Genomic DNA, 22,730 nt, shown 5'->3' with positions numbered 1-22,730 from the left:
TTCAGGTCTTCCTTGCAGTTAGATGTGGGAAATACTCACTTGTCAGCCCATGCAGGACTTCCCTGGGAAGGGCAGCAGACTCTCCTGCACCAGCACACATGTGCTGTCCGTCACTGGCTGGGCGTGGCCAGGATGAGTGACAAATGTCTGCCTGGACCTGAAGGCAACAGGCAGGGTACGGGCTTTCCATCTCTGATCCAAAGTCATATGAAAACGAGTAAGAACTGGCTCGAGATAGAAAGTCATGTGAAACTGTGTGATTCATAAGTGGGAGGAGCGTGTAGACAATAAGTTCCCCATACCTCATAGGATTCACAGTTTCAGTCATCCGTCTCCTTCTGTGAGCACTAATGAAAGCACTGAAGAACCCACATACCACTTATACTGATCCTAAATGTAGACAGAAAATGATATTAACATTCTGCTCGTCCTCCCTTTCACATTTGTTAGAATCGAATAAAGAGTAAGAGTCTGTATTAACTTGGAATTATTTTTTCTTTTTTGTGCTTTCAAATTTGGGAGGTTGGTTTTTGTTTGATTTTGTACTTTGGTACATCTGGTCTGGAGACACATTTGAAATGTGCATTTGGTGGGGTGGATTCCAGACATGCACCAGGGGTTCTCAGGTTTGTTGGCGCTTGGATTCTAAGCCCTGTGTGCATGTTGTTTTGTTGACGTCTGTCTGTCGGCTGTTTGTTTGCTTTTTTACTAGACCAGGCATTTGGAAGGACCTGAAGACCATGGGCTCCGTGTCTCTCTCTATCTTCTTCATCACGCTGCTCGTTCTGGGTAGACAGGTAAGGAGTCTGCTCCTTATAGAACACCTCTGAGTGCAGGTTCATCATGCTCCGCTGGTGTGCACTGTAGTTCTTTCATATAAATTCTTAAAAAAAAAAAAAAAGAATCATCACACAGGAGAAAAGTGGGTAGCACAGGGTGTGGGCTAGATGCAACTGCAGGGAAAGTCCCTTTTCCCACAAGAGGTAAACATTGTAAATGCCAGGAATATGAATCAACTGATTTCCTGCGAAATCCAAAAATAAATTTTGTATGTGCATAAGCCCCAAAAGCATCCCCCATGGATTCCAAACAGCTGATTGTATTTGGGAAACACCCTTGGCTGGGTTTCCATGTGTACGTCAGGATGGATCGGTGCTTCTTCTGTTTGGAGGGGATGGGATACTTCTGCTGCCGTTGGTAACCACTCTCTGTTAAAAATTTTTATTTTGTGATGTGGATGAAACTGCTCCTCCCCCCTTGGGCCCTCTACCTTCTTCTGTTCTCCTAGGAGAGGCTGAAGATGCAGAATTTTAAGAAATACTCTTCTTCTTCCTATGTACCAGGCCAATCAGACGACAGTATTACCTGAAGTCAGGCAGCTGTCCTCTGCCAGTATCTGCTCTGAGTCCTGTGATATGGGCAGGGCAAATGCCATTTGGCAATAACCAATTAAGAGGGGACGCTGACTGAACTGTGTGCATTATTAAACAGTCATGTTAACTGAGAGGCCCTCTAAGACCTGTGAGTTCGGATCTGGCCTCCAGTTCCCCTGCCCAGAAGCTGTTAGGCATTGCACAGATGGGCAGGGCCTGCACCTGTCCCCCTCATCCCCACATCTGGAACTGACCTACCCACCCAATCAGTGTGATCTGTGTCTTTCCCTAGGAGCTAACACTGCACTAGTCCCTGGGCTGAGCTGTCCTGGCCTGTAAAGCCGTGGAAGACCCCTTCCTTCCCACCCCAGCCCCTCGCCCCCCCCCCCCCGGCTCTGCCTTCAGCATGTCTCCCTTTCTGATTCCCAGGGCTTGTGGTTGGACAGGCTGCTCCAGGCTGTATTTCTCATTACTTTCCCCGTTTCTCATTGGCTGGTTTGTTCCTCACTACTGATCAACTTGCTGCTCTTACTCACAGCACAGACATGTCCTTCCTCAGAAACCCTGTCATTAGATGGTGATGAATAGGCTCCTTGCAGAGCAACCCCTCGGTGGCCATTCCTCAGGAGCCACCGTCCCCTGGTGGGACCACCTTTCCTCCGTGTCCCACTGGTCATGCTTTGTCCTGGTCCCTCCTGCAGAACCATCACTAGGATCACTTCACCAGCACGTTAAGAACCCAGAGTCAAATTAAATGCTCCTGTTGTATTTAGTCGTCGAGACTCCCGACATTCCATGCCACACGGTGGTGCTTGAGGCCAAAGGCTGACAAGAGGTCCTCCTCTTCAACTGGTCTAATGTAATCAAACGTATTCAGGGCTGTGGTTAGACACTGATTGGACACCACTGTGTTGGTGCCATTACTGTAGCAATAAGTACTGTGACTCTCCAAGGGCCTAGGAAGCTGTGGCTCCCTAAAAGATGAATTATTCTTCATAGTCACTGGGCCATAGCTGGTTACCTGTTACCTTGTCTGTGTGTGGCACTATGGAACACCAAGGTAGGCCAGGAGGCAGACCTTCGTCCACACCCTGAAATGAGTCATTAAGGTCCCAGGTCCTCAGGGCTACAACTTTGATGTCTATGACGCGGTGCCTCTGTACACATGTCCCAAATCACTTGTATGTTACAAATGACCGCCCCACATTGGAAATAGGGCTCAGCATAGCCAAAGCATTCATGGCCCTGAGTGTTTCCTGATAGGTTTAATAAATGATAGTGTGGACATTTCCACATTTTCTGCATTGTCACTTGTCCCAAGGGTCACCCTACCCAATGACCATCTTTTTTGAAATGACAGAGATGAACTTGCTTTCTGAGCAAATTAGTACCTGGCTATATCTACTGCTCCAGGTACCTAAGTCACGTTAATGAGAACACTGCACATCTCTCATGCAAAGTCTGCAGTACCATCCTCCGTACTAAAATCGAGTCTAGATTGAAGCATAAGCCAGCTCCAGCCCTCTTTTGATGAAGGGAGAAGCTGTGTGTCACCTGCATACAGAGGAAGCACTTGCTCTCTGGGAGGCTCTGCTTTCCCAGTGGGGTGCAGTCACCATGGGAAACGGGCAGGTGGCCTGACAGGGAGGGAGGCTGACCACATCTTGGGGGAGAGCTCAGAGTCCAAGGGTCAGCAGCATGGCACACTGCCCTGTAGCCCAGCCCAGAGACTCCTGCCTTGCACCTACAGAAAGAAGGAAAGTGTTCTAGCTCCTCAGGGGTTTTCAGAACTAGACAGAGCATGGAACCGCCCTGAGGCTGTCATGAATGTCCCAGCAGAATGAGGCCCTGGGAGCTCCAAGAGGCCTCCAAAATGCATGGAGCAGCTCCAGACGGAATCCAGAGACGAGAAGAGAGGCAGGGCCACTGGGCAGGGCTGGAGGCCCAGGGAAGCCTGCGGGCTCTCCCGCTGCTGCACGTGAGGTGGCCCGAGAGCCCCAGCTCCCCCTCTCAGCTCTGGACAGTCCCTGGGCAGGCTTGACCTCTGCTGGATCCTCACAGGCCTGCCTGTGTCTCTGTGTCAGATCTCCCTCTCTCTTCTCTTGTAAGAACTTGAGTTCTTTTAGGATTTGGGGATCACCCGAGATCCTTAACTTAATGACATCAACAAATACCTTGTTTCCACATGAGGTCACATTTATATATACCAGCAGTTAGGACCTGAAACTTGGGAATACTACTCAATTCATTACAACTGATTTAGGGTAGAAACATTTGTCTTCCTTTGGGGTCTTTCCACAAGAGTTTCTATAATAATAGCTACTCAAACATAAAGGAGAGACTTCAAAAGCAGATTGCATTGCTTAGAAGGTAATAGGTTAGATAGGTAGGCAGATAGGTAGGTAGGTGGATGGATGGATAGATAGATTGGTTAAAGATACAGATAGATGGTATAGAATTGTAGTGAAACAAGCTAACTTTATAAAGACAAGAGAGGGCCTGAATCACATCATGGTGATTGCATAAATGTGAGCAAGAGATTAGATCAAAAACAGGAGGCTAAGTTCCCACAGTCCCTTCCAAGGGCAAACTCCCAATGACGTAAAGGCCTTCCTCTGAGCCACCTCTTAAAAATTCGACACTACACTGAGGTCCAAACTTCCAGCCCATAACCCTTTGGGGGATACACTGAAGCCATAAACCATAGAAATAGGTAGAAGGATGAGGGAAACAGAGGTATAAAAAATTATTCTACATGTATAATAAGAATTGTGATGCATTCTGCTGTCATATATTAAAAAACCAATTAAAGAAAAAAAAGAAGAAGAAAGATGAGGGAAAATATCACTTTTGCCCAGTGCAGCTGGTGCCAAAATACTGATCTCTTTTTAGTAGGAGACCGACAGAGGCCATGCCTATGCTGTGGTAGCAGCCTCTTGCAAAACCTGAGTGACATCTTGTTGTGGCTCACAAGCCTTTTGTTACAGTAACAGAAAACTAACTAAAACACTCTAATTTGTAGCGGGTTGCTGCCAGTAGGCTCTCTGCGGGTGCTTCTGCTGCTGCTCCTGCCTTGGGGCCTGATTTGGATGTGTTCTCTGTCTTCTCAATCCCCACCCCCATATTAACTGTGCTGCTTTAGTTTAAAACCAGCCACATCACTGCTTTACCCACCCAAATCCAAGTAAATAGTCTGTCCTCCAGGTCAGAGGGCCTTTCTGGTGAGTGCATAACATGGGCTTTGTTAGGACAGTGGGTGGTGAACTTGGCATTAGCATAAAACCTTGAATGTAAGCAAACCTTCAAAATATCTGGCTTGTAGTCTATTTTGAAAATGTCTTTCTACATGAGGTAAAATAAATGCCACACCAGAGGAGGAGGAGGAATGTGTTTGGGTACATCACACACAACACGGCTGATGATTTCAGATTTGAAAATGCAGATTTTCAAAAACTCCCATTTGTGCATGAGTGTGTGCATGTAAGTGTGTGTGTGTGTGTTGTTATATTTTATACTGTCATTGTTCTAATTGACCAAACCAACAGAACTAACAAAGCACTGCATGTGGCTCTTCTTTGTATTTGCCTGTCACTAAGTTGCTGTGTGTGCTGAAATACACCCTCTCCCCTAAGCCCTCCTGTGCCAGAGGCGCTCAGCCAAGGCTCTTTCATTATAGTGAATTATTAAATCCCAGGAAGCACAAAGTGATGCCAAGACCAAAAGCACCCTTGTTGGTAAATAGGCTTCTCCATTTCTATAATATAATGATAACTGAATTTTAAAAAGCATCATATTTTAGTGCATTATAAAACATGAACACAGATGTTCTCACTAGCAGGCACTATCTTAATTAAATGGTATCATCACATGCTTTAGTCCACATATAATGGAATTCTCCTATGTACAAGGCAATCCTCAATGAAAAAATCCATATCTTACAATGAACTCTTAATTACTTAATTCATGTAGGGGCAAACTGGTTCACAAATACTAAAGGAGAACTGCTACCAAGGAACAGCATTTTTTTTTAATGCAAAACATTGACCAAGACACTTTTTCTACTTTGGATCTTTCATTTTCCATCATTAATATTCTACTATGCAAAACACACACACACACACACACACACACACACACACACACACACTTGAAGCCATCTTTAACCACGGGGGAAGCCTCACTGTCATTTTGACCCATGAGCCACCCAAATAGCTCATTCCTGGCTCCTGCAGCTTGTTTGTCACTTCACCTGTTCTGGCAAAACCGTGTGAGAGGCTGATTGAGGGTCATTTTGGGGGACCGAGGGCTTTGTGGGGAGGGTGACAATTCTGCTTGGGGGTTCTTTTTACAGTTTGGTTTTGTTCTTTTTGTTTTCTCTTTAAAACCTCCACTCTCTGGCAGGACACGATGCCTATTGTTTCTTTACCTCTGTGTCCTCTTGTAACAGAATGAATATTACTGTAGGTTAGACTTCTTATGGAAGAACAAGTTCAAAAAAGAGCGGGAGGAGATCGAGACCATGGAGAACCTGAACCGCGTGCTGCTGGAGAACGTGCTTCCCGCACACGTGGCCGAGCACTTCCTGGCCCGGAGCCTCAAGAACGAGGTCAGCCCCTGGGGTTGGGCCGGGGCGGGGCAGGAGGAACTTGGGTGCGGTGGGACTTCGCACATGTGCACAGCTGGCCTGGAACTGTCACTTTCAAGAGCATGCTGATTGGTCAAGAGACATCAGCTGAGAATAGGGCATTAGAATCACCCAGCGTCTGAGCAAGGGGTTGATTCATTATGCAAGGTTTTATGTAAAGTTCTAAATGTGCATTCTGAGGTGCTGCCGTTCTAAATATGCCCCCCAAAGTGGCTACTTCCCTCTCCTGGTGTGGGGGACTCCTTCCTCACCAGCCATGATGGAGCCCAATCAAGAGTCCTTGATCAGCCATGCAGCCTGCAGGCCCAGGGCGCCTTGCTCCCAGCTTCCCCAAGAGCCTTTTAAGGAACTTAGAATTTCAGAGATAATGAGATAATTTGTGAGACCCACTGCATTTAGCAGTTATCGACACAAGAACAGAGTCTTGAGTCTGTCCATATGAATGGATGGAAATGGGAATTTTATGGAACATTACGGGAATGGATAGTTAGCTCGAGCTGAAAAGACCAGGCTGTCATTAAAATGCTGAAAAGGTTTATGCAATGAAACATCGTGGGATTGCAGAGATCACCAATTACAAGAGCAAGACACAGCTCTGCAGACAGACTTCCTTTGAAAGCATGCACAGGAGCAAGGGCTGAGTGCACATCCCTGTGCTCAGGACTGCAGAGACTCGGAGCCATCACTGCACTTAGGAGATTACCTCTGAGGTTCAGGAGTGGACAGGGAGGGTAGCAGAGGGAACTCATTGACAAATGAGCTAATAGTAGATGAGCTCGACCCAGACGATACCAGAATACAAAGCAGCATGGTGTGGGACAGCACTTCTCTATGGCATGCAGGTGTAGTGGCAATTGGGAATGCGGTGCAGGGGGCGTGAGGGGCTGCAGGCCAGCTCTCTCATCTCCCTGAGAGCGTGCAGGGCATGGGAGCCTTCCAGGCTGTGCCCTTAACGATTTCCTCCCCTGGTATTTTCTATACTTAGGAGGTGTATCATCAGCCTACTGGCCTGTTCATCACAGGAAACAAAATCACTGTACCTGTTAAGGAGCTGTCTATTGTCATTAGCAATATAGGAGCCAAATATCTGTTGTCGATTCAGTTTTAAGTTCAGCATGTTCTTCCCCATGTTGCCCTGTGGCCCAGCTGGCATTGCCCTGGATGTAGAGACAAACAGGTCAGAAGCAGCCACCCTCCTGGGTTCCTCCTGTGTACTGGAGCCTATTATGTCCAAGGACACTGGGAGTGCAAAGGTCAGGGTCCAGGATGGCCACCCTGAGCAAGGGACTTCTGAATCTAAACTAGCCAGGAGATGGAGTCGAGGAGGGAGAGAGATGGGGAGAAGATTCCAGGCTGTTAGGGGCTACTCTCCCCCTGGCACCAAGAAAGCACCTAGTGAAGACTTGGAAGAGCCCTTGGGATAGACAGGAAGAGGTAGTGGTGAAGGCCCAACCACAGGTCTGGCCCTCCCCCATGGTGTTCCTGGGCTGGACTGCCTTGTCTGTTTGCTTGGCTTTTTCTAAGGTCGCCCTTTAGAAATAACACAGGAAGCCTAGTTGAGGAAGAAGACAAAAGCGTACAGCTATACGCCATGAGCTCACATCTTAGCCCCAACTCTGTCTGCTCTTGTGACCTTGAGCCAGTCTCTTCCGGGGTCAGAGCCTCAGTTCCCCCATCTGTAAAGGGAGAAGAAATATTCCTTCCTTTGCAGTGGTGTCGGGTAGAGTGTAGCGTGTTTGCACAGTGCTGTGTTCAGGGGAGGTGGTGCTTCACAGAGCAGAGCACAGGGCCCATGTCCACACTGGTGAGACCCAGAGCAGGGAGCACCTTCCCTTGGCATGACCCTCAGGTTCTCTGAGGGAGGGTGGACACTTCTCTCTGAGTCTCCTGATCAGTGCTGCCATTTGAAGTATTAAAAGGGCACACAGCATCTCCTGTGGCCCTCCCCACTCAGGTGGCTCCATGTCGTGGGACAGGCTGGCCCCACCTATCATGAGTCTGAGCTGAGAGTCAGGAGCCTGGGCTGAGTCCTGCTCTTGCTACTGCCTCACTGCATCTGGGCAATTGGGGACCTCTTCAGGAACAAAGTGGAAATCAGCTCATTTAGATGAAAACAGCTCTGTGCTTTGTTTCCTCCCTCCTCAAGTAAAGAAGGTCCCTGGGGGCCTTGCCACAGCTACCTCCCTGTGTGTGCACAGGAACCCACCTTTAAGCTCTAAGATAATCTCCCCTGTGATGGCCAGTGTCTGTCTACTGCGCTCCGAGTGGTAGCTCTTGAAGGTGGCTGTTCCTTCCCTAGGGGAACAAAATCCCCAGATGTGCTCCTGACCATGGCCAGCCCAAACCCTCCAGGGAAATGCGTAGGAGCACAACCGTGGAGCCTCCCAACCGTGGCACAAATGGCTCCATGTCTCGTAATGGCCACATGAATGGAAAGCATTTGGATCTCTCTCAGGACCCAGACACTGTGGGCTACTCAGGAGGGTGGAACAACAGACGCTGATTCCCAAAGCTGGGACAGTACACCAGAGAGACACTCCAAAGCCACTGTTCCACTGCCCAGCTCGCAAGATCACAAAGAGACGCGTCTGAGCACATAAACCATAGCAAACTCCTGCTCCTGCCTCCTGTGGAAGGCATCAGACTTCCTGTCCTAGTGTGACATTGTCCCTAGATAGAAGAACCCATTTTCTTGACCTAACAAGGGACTTCTAACCCTGCAGGACTTACTGTGAGTGGCTCTTCACAGCTAAACAGGGCTGGGGCCTGTGTTTTTTAAGAGTCTAGCTGTCTTTGAGGTTCTGCCTCTCCACAATGTTAGCACCAAGCAGGCGCTCCCTGCTCAGCTCTCTCTGCCTAAGACGGTCCAAGCAGAAGCTCTAGCTATGATGGACCTGTGACCCCTGGAGTGGCGTCACTTCCTGCAGACTCCAGCAGGGCAGGGCAGAGTGGCCAATGCCAACAGCAGCAGTTCTCCAAGTGCAGGGTCCCCCATTCCTGTTAAAACTGCCAGCTCCTGGGTCCAGTGGAAGCCTCCCTCCACCTGCTGGTCCCTTCCTGGTGACCGAGAGCAATGCTCCTGCCCAGGCCCAGCACCTCTTAGCTGTTGGACCTGAGCTCCAGTCTCTCAGAGGTTAGTGCTACTAACTTTAGAAGCAATAATTCACATAAGACTTTTCGAGCTGTGCTGGTGTGTAACCAACCTTCAGACTTCGCTACCTTTTAAACAAATACCTCAAGCTCTTGCAAAACTTGGAGAATCTCTGTGCCTGGGGATTTATCAAAAGCTTTCAGGGAAACTTCCTTCCCCACCTTTTCAGGGCCTGAATAAAGTGGAGAACAAAACCCAATGTCATCCTTTTCCATGTGACACTGGAGACAAAGCACTCCAGGCAGCCTCTGCCTCCCTGGGTCCTGCTGGGTGGGAGTGGAGGGTTCACTGCCTCTGGATGCAGAGAATGAGGGGTTCATGGACACCAGCCTTTCAGCCAGGGGACACCCACCACACAAGCCCACTTCCAGTGAGCTCCTCGTGATGTTTCCTGTGAGTCTTTTGGAAAAAATCTAGGAAAACAAGACTTTTGCCAACAAACAACAACAACAAAACAAAACCACAGAAAAACAACAGCTAAAACAAATGAAGAACAACCAGACTTGGTATCATGTTTTGTTTCCCTCCCTAAGATCAGCTATCCATGCGCCATTTCCCACTTGATTGGTGCAGCTGACTCCTTGTGTAATACCTGCCCTGAGCCTGAACAGTCTCTGGGGGCAGAACCCAGGAGTCAGGGCTCTGGGGGACCCCAGGGAGGCAGTGTCCATATCCCTCTGAGACACAGTCCATAGTTGATGATCACCTTTTGAATCAGGGGCAGGTTCTTGGGCATCCTTCACTCCATGGTTTTCCGGAACAATCCTAGAACAATAGCATGCCTTATGCCATGACCTATGCTCACAAAGAACCCTCTAGACTGTCATTTTATTCTCCTACCCACTGCACATATGTATAAAAGAAATTAATTTCCCTTCAGAAACAGGGAGTCAAGAATGATTCCATCACTGCAACAGTCGAGTCCACGAAGCTTTTATTTGGATGAAATGCTGTTCACTAAGCCTCTGCTGGGACTGCGTATGCGTAGAGCTGACCACTTGTGCCTGAGCTTAGCTTTGCAGCCTCCTCCTCCTCTTTCCCCTGGGGAAGTTGCACTTATAACTTCCTGAAAATTCTCTGTCAGCTGTGACTTTCTTGGGCAGGTCCAGCCCCAGGCCCCCATTCAGGCTGGGAGCAAGGCCGTGCCAGGAGCCCCCACTGTTTTAGGTGATCTGCTGGATCCTCTGCACCATAGGCCAACAATGTTCTCATCGCTTCTTAAGAAGGCTGCATTTTGTCACCAAATTGACCCTTCGCTGAATTCCGGTGGTGGGGAATCATGGATCATTTTGAGCCAGACAGCCTCCTTCTGAGAATGCCAAGATTTGATCAAAAGAAGAGGCCACTTCAGACATTTGGGGATAAACCCCACTTGCAAACAGTGCTCCCTCCTCTGATAACCACAAGGGCCTCAGGACCACCAGTTCAACCCCTAACAGCGTTCTGTATGCATGGGAGGGACGGGCCAGAGTGCACTTGGCTTTCAGGAGATGCTGTTGTATTTTCTAACTGTCTAGGTACTAGTTGACAGTCGGGGACACAGGGTACTAAGTAGTCCCTGCATAGACCAGTGGGAAAGGTCCGAGTGTGGGAGCCCATGTTATGCAGCGTGGATCAGTAAGAGGGAGCACCACCACTGGGAGGCTGGGAAATCCAGGAATTAATGAGGTCCCAAACATTTCCTAGAACATAGCAGGCTCCCTCCAGCCTGCAGAGAAGCCCCGGCCATCTCTGCCGGGCCTTGAGCAGCACTGCGTGCAGTTTGTTGTTATGTCTCCATATTTGCTATCTCTCCAACTGGACTCTAGTCTCTAGGAGATGTTTTTACGTCTGCATCCTCAGACCTGGTGTTTCCTACCTGTCATGGCAGACCATCAAGGATCAAGGGGACAAGTCCAGGGTGTGTGTGTGTGTGACAGGGTATTACTATGAATTTCAGCCTGTGATACAAAGGGACAGTTGCTTTCATGTCCAAAGGAAGTGCTAAACATGGTGCAGGATTTACAGATGCCATGCTTGGAAGCCAGCTGTAGTTCCTTCAACATGTGGCCAGGAGATTAGAAGTTGGAAGAGGGTTGGAGGACAGAATGTAGTGGGAATGAGACCCACCCTAAAGGACAGTGGGGACTTTCTTCACCTCTGGACTAGAGAATGGACCAGAACGTCTCAGTCTAGGATGTGCCCATGACTGTGTCTCTGAGTGGTCCTAGGAAGCTCTGATGGATGGTACTGATACCTGAAAACGCCAGGGCCAAGGCTGAGGGTGGCTCTGGGCCCCAGAACTGGGAGCTGTGGTTAGGACTGTACCTGGGCTGCCGGGATTTGAGGGGCAAAGAATACTGAATGTTGCTCAGGGACCAAAGAAGAAAAGGAGAATTGTCATGGGGTTTCTCAGATCCTGTTTTATAAAGCTGTTTGGAAGGGTGAGCGGACCTCAGCAGAGAAGCCAGAAAAATAGCCCAAGAGCCCAGGCTGAGAGTGATGACAAGCAGGAGGAGCAGACATGACCTTCCTCACAGCGTGAGGGTGCAGCATCCAGGGACGGGGGTCGGGGGTAAGCAATAGGAGCTAACAATCCATGAGCCACCAGGAGGAAAGCCAGGTGTGGGTGCGCGGGGAGATGCAGTCAGTGGAGAGCCGTCCTGCCTCATCCGTCCGTCACGCCATCGTACTCCAGGCAAGCGCTCTACAGCTGAGCTACAGTCCCAGTCCCAGTTACGTCTTTCTTCCCTATTACTACCCTGAAGGGTTTGTAAAACCTGATACACAAGACAGGGAACCAGAAGAACCAGGCAGAGGGAATAGAAGCCAACTGGAGCCCTTCCCATCCGTGTCAGCCCAGCCTGAGGAAGGGCAAAGGCCACACACTGAACCAGGTCCAGCTCTGACTGCTCACTGGACTCGATGCTTAAGTGTCGATGAGAGGACCTTGCGTCACCCAGAGTAGCAAGAAGAGCCTTGCGATTGTCGCAGGTTTTCATCCTGGATAGGAGATGAAAAAGGAATAAACGGAAAGGACAGTGAGCATAGAAACACTTGCTTTGAGGTGACCTCTTGCTGAGCTTGTTCGGTGGATTGCGAGTATGTGGATGCATATTTGTCAGGCGGAGGCTCACCCCTGGGAAACAGATTTGGGATCTGGCAGGTGAAAGGAGATGTGAGGCACAGCTGGGATAATAGACGTGCTTTATTCAAGGGCAGCAGCAGCCCCCAGCTAGCCCACCTGAGTCTTTCCATAGACCTATTTTATATGCCAGCCAGACAAAGAAAGCCCAGTGCCAACAGGTTACGTCAGTGGGCAGATGCTCAGGTGTTTATGACCCTGAGTACCTAAGCTGAATCAGGGTGTCCATGACCTTGGCTTCATACTAAAAACAGTCCACTAGGAGCCTAACTATAGCCATCTTGGGCCTCCAGTATTGAGAGGACATCAAACTCACTTTCGATTCCAAAGCTCAATGATACTTTCCGGTGGCTATCTGCTGAGAAGGGCCACCCATTCCGGACCCTGGATTTCAAAACCTCCTCAAGGGTTGCCCACCCGTCTTAGCCCAACCCCCAGATCTCTGGATGTATGAGGAACTCAGGTCATCCACCATTTAGCACACGGTCCTCTCTAGTCCCATGCCCAATCCAAAGGCCTGAGGGAGACCCTGGTGAATTAGGAGTGTGGCTCCATGCCCTGCAAGTTTTGTCGGCTCCAGAGAATTCAGAAAGCATAAAAGTCCCCTTGCTTTCAAGTACTTACAGTCCTGTGGAATCCCTGAGCCTCAGGACCAGGGGACCAGGGATCGCCCCAGGGATGAGGTTCTGTTGAACAGTGGGAGGCCAATGTGTCTACCTTCTTGGAAGACCCATGGATGATCCCCCCATGCATTCCTGTTAAGAGCTGTAGAATGAGAGGACGTGTCAGATCCAAACTGCCAATCAACTCAGTCCTGCATTTCATCTTGTTCCCACCCCCAGACACCTTCAAAACTCAAGGGGAAGAGAGAAAGATAAAGGCACAAGATTTGCAAGTGATGGGGGCTCCGTGCTACCCCCAAATCCAGGTAGCATAGCCATGGTCATCTGGGAGACTCAGGATAACGTGTAAATGTAGATTGTACAAGGGAGGACTGCACGCATGGCCAGCCTTTCTGTGCCTCAGTTTTCCCATCTGTGGGTAAGAATGACAGCACAAGCCTCGTGGGACTTGGTCCAAGGAGAGCTAGTGCCTCCAGAGTGATCGGAGAGGCACCGTGCTGTCCTGTGGGGCTCTCAGTAAGTGCTGGCTCTTACTGTGCTTGTGTTTGTCATCTTAGTCCCTCTGAGGCTTGCTCTGGTCAATGTCAACTGACAGTGGTGAAAAGCAGGGTCCAGAAAATGTGTCCTGGCTTGCTAAATATACCCCTCTAGTTAAGAGCAGGGTTTATTGAAGTTTACACTACTTTTATAAAATGGACATTTCAAACTAAAACAGGCTCCTGGGGTTGCCCCGACTCCCTGGCTGTAGTCAGTGTGATGGAGCCCAGTTGTCTTGGGTTGTCTTCCAGGGAAATGGAGGTTCACAAAACGACTTTGCAGAGGAGAACACGCAGGTCTGCACAATGAGCCAGCAGGACGGTACAGAGTGTGGATAGAAAGGAAAACTGGGCTCTGCTGTCCTCGCGGTGAGCGCAGATCTGAGGCGCCCGTGGGAGCCCTCGCAGGCTGGTGGGCACGGAGAACAGGACCCCGCAGGAGTCTCATATTCCCCTGAGGCTGCCCTTCAGTAGGATTGCCATGGCCCTGGAGTGTTCGCTAGGAGACTTCCTGGGGAAGACAGTCCCCCAGAGAGGCCACCAAGCCTCAAAGCTGTAGTGCTATTTAAGTGCCCACTCCCTGCCCAGGGATTCACATGGGTGTCCTATAGCAGCGTCACGAGTCGTACCCATGGAGTGTGGGCTCCCTTGCCACACTGGCACACACAGGAAGCACAGCTCCCCACTGGTTCCCTCCACCCCAAGGTCAGCCATCTTGCTTCACAGAACCCTTGGAATGTTCCGGGCAGAGCAGGAGCTTCCTGTGCTTCACTGTGACCCTGACCCTGGTGGTGCCGGGCTGTTCTGCCCATGCCCTCGTGAGCCCGTGCCAGGGGGAGGCAGATCCTCCATGCCTGCTCAGCCCCAAGCCCACTGGACAGCCTTCCTTTCTGAAACCCTCCGAGTCTGAAGCTCTCACTGGGTGTTGGCAAGTTATGGCAACACCTTGGGTCGCGTTGACACAATGTTGCGGTTCTGTTTCTGCCTGTGGTTGAAGAGCTGGGCATCTCTCTCTCTCTCTTTAAAATCACAAGGACAGGGGCTGGGGTTGTGGCTCAGTGGTGGAGTGCTCACCTGTCATGTACGAGGCCCTGGGTTCAAACATACAATAGGAAAAGTGGCCTGAGTCGCACTGGTGTAACTAAAAAATTGCTTGGTGAGTTTTATCTGCTCTTTCCAGGAGGCAATAAAGAGGAAAATTAAAAAAAAAAAAGAAAGAAAGAAAAAACTGCCATCCAAAGAGCATCACTAAACAAGTTACTTGGGGACAGCACAGTCATCTTGGAATTGACTTTGTTTTCCTTGGGTTGTCTGAAGGACACTTTCCTGGGCCTGACCCCATGGCTGCTTGTGATCAGAGACAGAGATGACAGAGATCTGACTGGGGGCACCTCCTGCTAGCTGCTGGGAGTGGGTCTGTCTCTGCATCTGCTCATTCGAAGCCTCACCTCCATGGAGCGAGGTGGAGCCGGCCAGGGGCTGGGTGGGCCCCGGGAGTGCTCCACCCAGGTGACTTCTTCATGAATCCTCACCTAGCCAGCCCTGGCCTCTGGAATCTTTGATGGTTTCCTAGAGCTCAGCTCTTCGTCTTCTCCCCGGCAGGACTTGTACCACCAGTCGTACGACTGTGTCTGCGTCATGTTCGCCTCCATTCCGGATTTCAAAGAATTCTACACGGAGTCAGATGTGAACAAGGAGGGCTTAGAATGCCTTCGGCTCCTGAACGAGATCATCGCGGACTTTGATGATGTAGGTCTGAGGGTTACCCCTCAAGGGCAGGGCCCAGTCCCCCATTTCAAGATTCCAATGCACTTCAGTGAACTCAGTATAGTAACATACCTAAAGACATGTCCTCTGGCTTAACTTCCAATGGTTGGAGTTAAGACATGTGCTGTATTGAAGCAATAATTTGGGAGAGACAGAAACATTTTATTTTTGAAGCTGATGATGATTGCTAGATACAGCTACCAAAATCTGTATCCTGCACACTAGTAAATTTTCTACCAAGTCTTAACCTTCAGGGAAAATATTTGCCCACCCTTTTATATGTTAAAATATAATGAATCTATTTATTATAGTAGATTGTTGGCATGTCTGTGCACACTTCAAGGTCTTTGTCAGACATCAACTTGAGCTAGGTATGAATGATATGTTTTATTATTGACAATAATGCATCATATTTTAGAAAGGACAAAGTATACATTTTAGAATTTGAAATAGGTGTCATTTTTCAACTTTCAATATTCTGTCTACATAGAGAATAATGTGTTCAATTTTCTGAGAAGGACAAACCTGTCTCCCGTTTTAAGGGTATTGCAACTACACTACTCTTATCATTATCATGCAAACTAGAGGGACAGTGACATCCATGAGCATATGTCCAGCTTCATTCACAGAATTTTGAAATACAGAGATGAGATTATATAATATGATGGTTTTCAAATCCACCTAGTTCTTTTTGGTTCTTTTTACATTTTTTATTGGTGCATCACGACGAACCTAGTTCTGACTGTCTTTGAGTCCTGTGTGTTTTTTCCTACTGCCATCCTCAATATGAGGTTTCCTAAATATTCATGGAGAAGTCATGACAACCAAAGAGTTCTACCATTATCCCTGGTGCCTAGTAAGAAGAGGTCGTGCAAGCTTGCTTCAGCTGCCCCTCAGGAATATAGCTTGTGCTGAGAGCAAGTGACAATGGGAATGTGGATATGCAATCCAGGGATTTGCTCACTGGCTTATGTTCTTTGACATGTAATCCTAAAAGAGCCTTCTCTGAAAACAGGAGTACTGAGGAGGGAGCAAGAAAGGGCTCTGGTCTTTAGTTGGTGCCATTCATTTGAGCTCTGCCCCTCTGGAGCAGATACAGAACCTTCCAGCATTTCCACCCATCCTCCCTCTGCCCTACAGCTTCTGTCTGGGAAGCTTCTAGCTTTTAACTTTCAGTCATCCCATCCCAAACCTTGAAGTCATGGCATGGGGAGAAGTTACATGGGAAGCAGGCAACCAGCACTTGGACCAGAAATATCAGGGCTGATGGAGGAGCCTTTCTAGATCTCTGTTCTTTCCAACTGAGGCCAAAGTCCAATCCTCAGCACTGACCATTGGTCACATGTCATCCTGACCCTGCAGGGAAGACTTCCCTCACTGAATCAGAATTTCATGTTGATACTTTTCAAACATTGAGTCAGGAAATTTGAGGCCGTATCTTACCCTGTTTCCTTCTCTAGCCAAGGTCATTCAGGTTCATGGGTAGCAACTCCCTGTGCTCTCTTCCTCCCAAGGCCATGCCCTTGTGGATTTCCCCCAGCAAAGCCCCAGGTCAAGGTGGTGACGGTGGTTGAGACAAGCCTTGTTCACTTGGCTGTGCACTAGTGTTTGAGAAGGGCTTGGCTTTGAGTCCATGTCCATCTAAGTAACTGAATGACTATCATCGTTTGCAGCTGCTGTCCAAGCCAAAATTCAGCGGTGTTGAAAAAATCAAGACCATCGGAAGCACCTACATGGCAGCCACGGGTCTGAGCGCTGTGCCCAGCCAGGAGCACGCCCAGGTACAGACGGGTCCGCCACCACCTGTGCATGCCAGCCTCGGCTCTGTGCACAGACCATCCTGGAGCCACAGAGACCGAGAGACCACTGAGTATACAATCTAAGCAATCCTATGAAAAAGAGAATTATGGAGGCTTCGTAGGGTCTGAGGGTCTGTCCTGGGGCTCCAGTAAATGAACATAAGAAAAGCCAGTCGGTAGCTGGTGAGAACAGATATACCATATATCTCTTATATAACAGATATGCAATGCAGTGAAGATGAAAGGATGCTCAGTAAGGATGGTCCTGGTCCTTCTGTTTAAGCTGTGCAGTTAAAACCCAGTTGGTCACATAGGAATTTGGTTGAAAAGATGGTTTGTGCCGCAGTCTGGCTGGGCACAAATGCCGCAGTCTGGCTGGGCACAAAATCACGAGCCACCACACAGCTTGTAGATTCAAACAGCAACTCTTTATTCCCGAACTCACACCGGCCGTCTACAAACACGTTCTGGGGAAATCCACGTTCTCTGCCCAAATCCACATCCACTGGGCTTCTGTCTCCCAAAATATACTGTCTGAATCCCGTGAGAACTCAAGGGGAACTCAGGCAGCAGGATACGCCCTATTCCCAGCAGGAATAATCTTAAACCTTAAACCTGGAACCTAAACTGGGAACGCCCTAAACCCGATTATCTTAAACCGGGAACACCCTAATCCCCCCTGGTCCTTGAGCAAGGTCACCTACATTCAATGTCACTGCAAAATGTCAGCAACATGGGGTACGCTGGCAAGGAAATTGTCATACCTACTTGGCTAATGGCTCCCAGCAGGTTTGGGCAAAATTGGGTATCTGCACTCCACTGGGGATCCTAGGAGATCATCTTCATGTTGTATTTGCAGGTAGACAAGGGGTCCATAAGGAAGCCCCCTCTTTCCCCTCAGGACAGTGGATCTTCTGCCTGACTCTCAGCACAGGTTTTCTGTGCAGCCTGCCCTCTGCTGGATGCAGCACAGAGCAATAGAACTTACCAGAACTCAGCTTTCTGAAGACAGGTAGAGGGAGCAGCCCAGCCCCACTTGCCTGTCCTCTCTTCCTACACTCACCTGGTGTGGGAGGAGCCAGAGGCCAGGTGTCAGAGCAGAGCCGCTCCTCCAGCAGCTGACCGGTCTGACTTCCCTCCTAACAGTCCTGGGCAAAGAACAGGAGGTGGAAGTTCTGTCTCAAGTTGTAACTCTCCTGCTTTTCCAAGGGAACGGGACAATACATGTTCCACTTGTTCTCCTCTTCAGGTGGTGGGTTTCAGTGTCATGTTTATGGGTAGGCATTGCTCTGGTACTAAGTGGAAGAGGCAAAGGAAACAAGCAATACCAGAAAGCTTAGAGAGATCTTCCCCTTATATTCTGAGCAGCACCTCCCAGCCAGCTTGGAGCCCAAGGCAGAAGGAAAACAGTGCATCCTGGGCCTGGTGGTGTTTAAAGTTTTGAAGTACCGAAAAATGGTGAATACTCTTAATGTCTAAAGGACTGAAAAATTACAGAGGAAAATGTAAAACGGAGGTTTTTAAATGTAACATTGTTTGAATTTTAAATCCCTTAATCCCTTACTAAGAAAACTAATTATCATTTTACTTTCCTGACTTTAATGGAACAAACTTATACTTTTTCAATGCCTTTAAAGTCCCGGAAAAACTGAGCCATTAAAAATAACACGAGAACATGAATTCAGGAACAGGCGATCTTCTTTTTGCCTCAGGCTCAAAGATGCTCCGCACAGCATTGCCAGGACGGTCTGTCCTCGTCCATGCGGCTGTCGTAGCAGCAGACCACAGAACAGGCTCTTCTAAGTGCTCACTACTCTGAAGCTGGGGAGTCCAAGGTGGAGAGGATAATTCAGCCTACAGCACTTTCTTTAGAACTTCATTATTTCAGTTCACCCTGAATTTTTCTGCGTTGGTTTTGATTTTTAAAACATGGCATTAGAATATTATTTGTCAAGATTGCTGCGCTCTTTGGCGCCCCCTGAAGCCAACAGCTATTACCAGCAGAATCCAGGAGTGGCATTGTTTCTGCAGGAGAAAATTTTGGACAGGATATGAAATGTAGTCAAAATATAGCAGAGTTTATTAGGAAGGAAAGCACTCTCAAGAATAAGGGAGGGGTCATCTCTAAGAGGAGAGAGCAATGATGTGCTTTGCTACCCAGTTGTATTGGCAGGGGGGAGGGTCTTAGGGAAGTTTCTAGAGACCTGCCCAGGTACCACCCCTCACCTTTTGACTAACAGTAGAATTGCCTGAGATTTTTAAAGTTCCTACTGCTCATGATTTTATCCATAGGTTCCCAAGTGAAACCCATGAGGATTGGGATTGTACCATTTTAATGAGTTCAAAATGATATGCTAAAGGCAGCCCTGGGTCACCTTGGCCCACACGGACTGGTTCTAATTGGAACTTGTATTGTTTTACAGATATAATGGTCAGTGGGTCTTGCTTTCCGTTATCCTGTCTTCCTGGGTCTTGGAATCTTTGGTCTCTGTGAAGGTCACAGAGGACCTCTTTCAGGGTAAAGCATTCTTAGGGACAGGAAGGAGTCTGGGGACATGAATTCTTTGGCCCTGGGGAAACAGCCTAGAGGACAGAAGATTGTTTGAGCAATGTCACATCCATTCTGTTCACTGAAGCCACAGTAGGTCAGATGGCCTTAGGTAAATTGTCTTTTCTTTTTTAATTTGGTATCAGTCATTTTCTACAGTTTCATTGGTTCATATTAGCTATACATAACATGAAGATCATTCTAGAAATGCATGGGATATAATTTGTTCCTGATTCAGTCCCGAGTCCTTCCCCTCCCTTTCTCCTCCCCATTCCCTTTCATACAATCGCTCTGGACAAGGAGCATATGGAGGGCCCAAAGGTCCACAGCATCGTCCCCTTAACTTCATGCTCCTGCCCCTCACCCTGAGCTGAGTGCCTGCTCACCTCACCCTGACCCAGCAGGGACCAGCCTCGTCACCCACCTCGCCTGCTCTAGACCTGAGCCCCTGAGTGGGATCTTCCTGATTTCCATGAAGACATCCCACATCCAGAGTGGGAGGCAGCCCTCCTCGCCCCCTCCAGCCACCACGTCCTCCTGCCGCTCACCCACTCAGCCTCCAGGATCCTCAGGAGAGTCTCCGGGCTTCTCTCTTCTGTTCGCAGTCGGGTTCTGTGCACTGACAGTCCGCATCCACTGTCCTTATTCTTTTCCCTCGACTTTTTCTCTAACCCCCACCCCCTAGTTCTGCCTCAATACTGCCAGAGTCAGAAATTTCACTCCTTTTTTTCTTTTTTCTTGGTACCAAGGATTGAACCCAGTGGTGCTTCACCAGTGAGCCACATCCCAGCTCTTTTAAATATTTTGTTTAGAGGCAGGATATTTTACTGAATTGTTTTAGGACCTCACTAAATTGTCGAGGCTGGCTTTGAACTCACAATCCTCCTGTCTCAGCCTCCTGAGCCACTGGGTTTAAAGGCATGGACCACCGTACCTGGAAGAAATTCCACTCTTGATCAAAACTGTTTTCAAAGTACAAAACTCAAATCTGATTGCCTCCTCTAAGCACTCATCCTCCAAGTCCTGTCTGTGGCCCCAAACTTGGAGGATGAGTGCTTAGAGGAGACAATGAGATACTCCTCACCAACACCCAGAAATCCTCTGCTTCCCAGCTTCCTCAGCCTCTCCCACCTGAGCTCCCCCTCTGGAGAACAAGGTTATGTTCTCTCTCAACTGTCTCCTCTCCTTCAGGATCTCACCCAAGACCTTGTCCACTCCTCTACTTCTGTGAGCCCCACTGAAACCATTATCCACTGACCTGACCATGGGGCCACCGTGGGGCCAAGCTGGGATGTCACTTGCAGCTTCCTGTGGACACCCAGATTTCTCATTTTACCCTGTCTTCTTCCTGTCCTCCCAGCTCCCCAAACAAGCCGGGTTCCACACCTGCAGCCACCACCCAACTGCCACCCTCTTCTCCCTGCAATCCAGGCACCAGAACAGCTGCAGTTCTGCATGCTTCCCTGCCACCCGGGGTGCGCCCAGCCAGCACAGCCCCACCTGTCATGACGGCTACGAGCCACCTCTTGGTCACCCCCAAGCCTGCTGTTTTTGAGGGCAGCCTGAGCTGGCCATTTCCTCCAGCTTCCCCCATCCCATGATTGACACATGCCGAGGATGTGCCAGCCCACGAGGAGCCTTTCCAGATCTTGCCCCCAGCAGGACCAAGGTTCCTCGACTTTCCTGGAAGGTGACCCCCGACACTGTCGCCCCTCCTCCTCTCTCCCCTGCCACTTCGCCAGCCCTCTCCTACCTGCCACGGCCATCCCTGCACCCAGCTCTTCGTATCTAAGTTCTTCCAGCCCTGCCTTGGCAAATCACTCTTGGCCAGCATCCCATCCCTCTGCCCCCATCACCACACAGTGCAACTCGCCTCCCCGGGCCTGACTGCCCAGTGACTCCACACCAGGCACCTGTTACCAGAGAGTGTTTTCAGGGTGAAGAAGAAAGAGCATGGCTTTCAAATGAGCACGCTCACTACCCTCATTGCCAAGTCCCCCAAGCCCCATGTTCCTTCTACCTAAAGTGACCACCCCAGTTCATGAGGCTGTTGAGATAATGACACTAACATAAAAACTATGTACCAGACTCCTCGGCCACGGTAGATGATAAACGTTCATGGCAATGATGAGACGGTGGGGTTTATACTCTGTTTTGCAGATTGATACCGTTGCCCTCTCCAACGGAACAGAGTTAAGGCTTTGTTTGACATAAATGAAAACCATATGTCGTTATGATATCCATGCAGGAAATTTCTACTCAATACTAGCTATTTATGATCACAGCTTTTAATTAGAAACTTAGAAAGGTCAACCTTAAGTGCAATGACACTTGATTGGGGGAAAATACCATGCTCAAAAAATGTTAATGCTAATATTAGTTATCTTATAAGAAATGAATGTCACTATAATCTTTATTAACTTACCTGAAATGAGCTTAAGAGCTTGTTTCTCTAGTTTAAAGCAAAACACAATTTATGGCTTAAACAATTATTTTTGTAACAAAAGAAATTCAATTTACAAAATATAGGCTTCCCAACGATTAATGAGATTTTCTTAAATACAAAAGTCATCTGAATAACAGCCTTTTGAAATTTAGCCTTCATTTGTGATCACCTCTGCATTTCCTATTTGCCGGAGCCACATTCTTATCCATCCAGAAACCAGGGCCTAGGAGCCCCCCAGTGCCCGGTCAGGACAGAGCCTCGGCCGTCCAGCTGCCCTGCATTTCCATTTCCTGAATGAGACAGTGACCTCTAAGCATGACGACACAGTGACTGGGAGATGACATGAATGTCAGGACTGATCGCTGTTTGAAAGAAGCGGGGCATGTCGAGCAGTGGAGAGCACAGGGATGGCAGGCGTGCAGCAGACCTGCTCCCAGGGTCCCACGCACGCGCCCGGCTGGCCAGATGTCCTGGGGGGCCTCGACATGACAGGAGCAGGGGCTTGCTCCCATCTGGGCCATTCATTTTGCCCCAGGACCCACTGTCCTCAGAGCCCCCCTTGCAGTGTCCAGCTTGTTCCTTTCTGTGGCCTTTAGACTTCAAGCCCTGACAGCGAGCTTGTTGTCACGTGTGTGTATTTTTGGCTAAGGCAGTATTTTTTTACGGACATTTCACTGAAGAACGATCATTTCTGGCTTCTCCTGAAAGGGGGTGGGCT

At 48.9% G+C, this 22,730-nt stretch overlaps 1 protein-coding gene across 1 annotated transcript in view; it reads left to right on the top strand.

Annotated features, from left to right (window-relative positions):
- The window catches only part of Adcy2 (adenylate cyclase 2), a 374,991-nt gene that overhangs the window by 334,098 nt on the left and 18,163 nt on the right, over nt 1-22,730 (top strand). The window contains exons 19-22 of the mRNA XM_027943896.2: nt 713-797; nt 5,821-5,979; nt 15,055-15,201; nt 16,893-17,000. Of these exons, the coding sequence (XP_027799697.1) occupies nt 713-797; nt 5,821-5,979; nt 15,055-15,201; nt 16,893-17,000 (499 nt within the window). The remainder of the gene's footprint in view (nt 1-712; nt 798-5,820; nt 5,980-15,054; nt 15,202-16,892; nt 17,001-22,730) is intronic.

This window comes from Marmota flaviventris, chromosome 5 (assembly GCF_047511675.1).
Source record: "Marmota flaviventris isolate mMarFla1 chromosome 5, mMarFla1.hap1, whole genome shotgun sequence".
Lineage (NCBI taxonomy): Eukaryota > Metazoa > Chordata > Mammalia > Rodentia > Sciuridae > Marmota > Marmota flaviventris.
The sequence above is the reverse complement of the archived record's forward strand: the minus strand, read 5'-3'. Positions and strand labels throughout refer to the sequence as shown.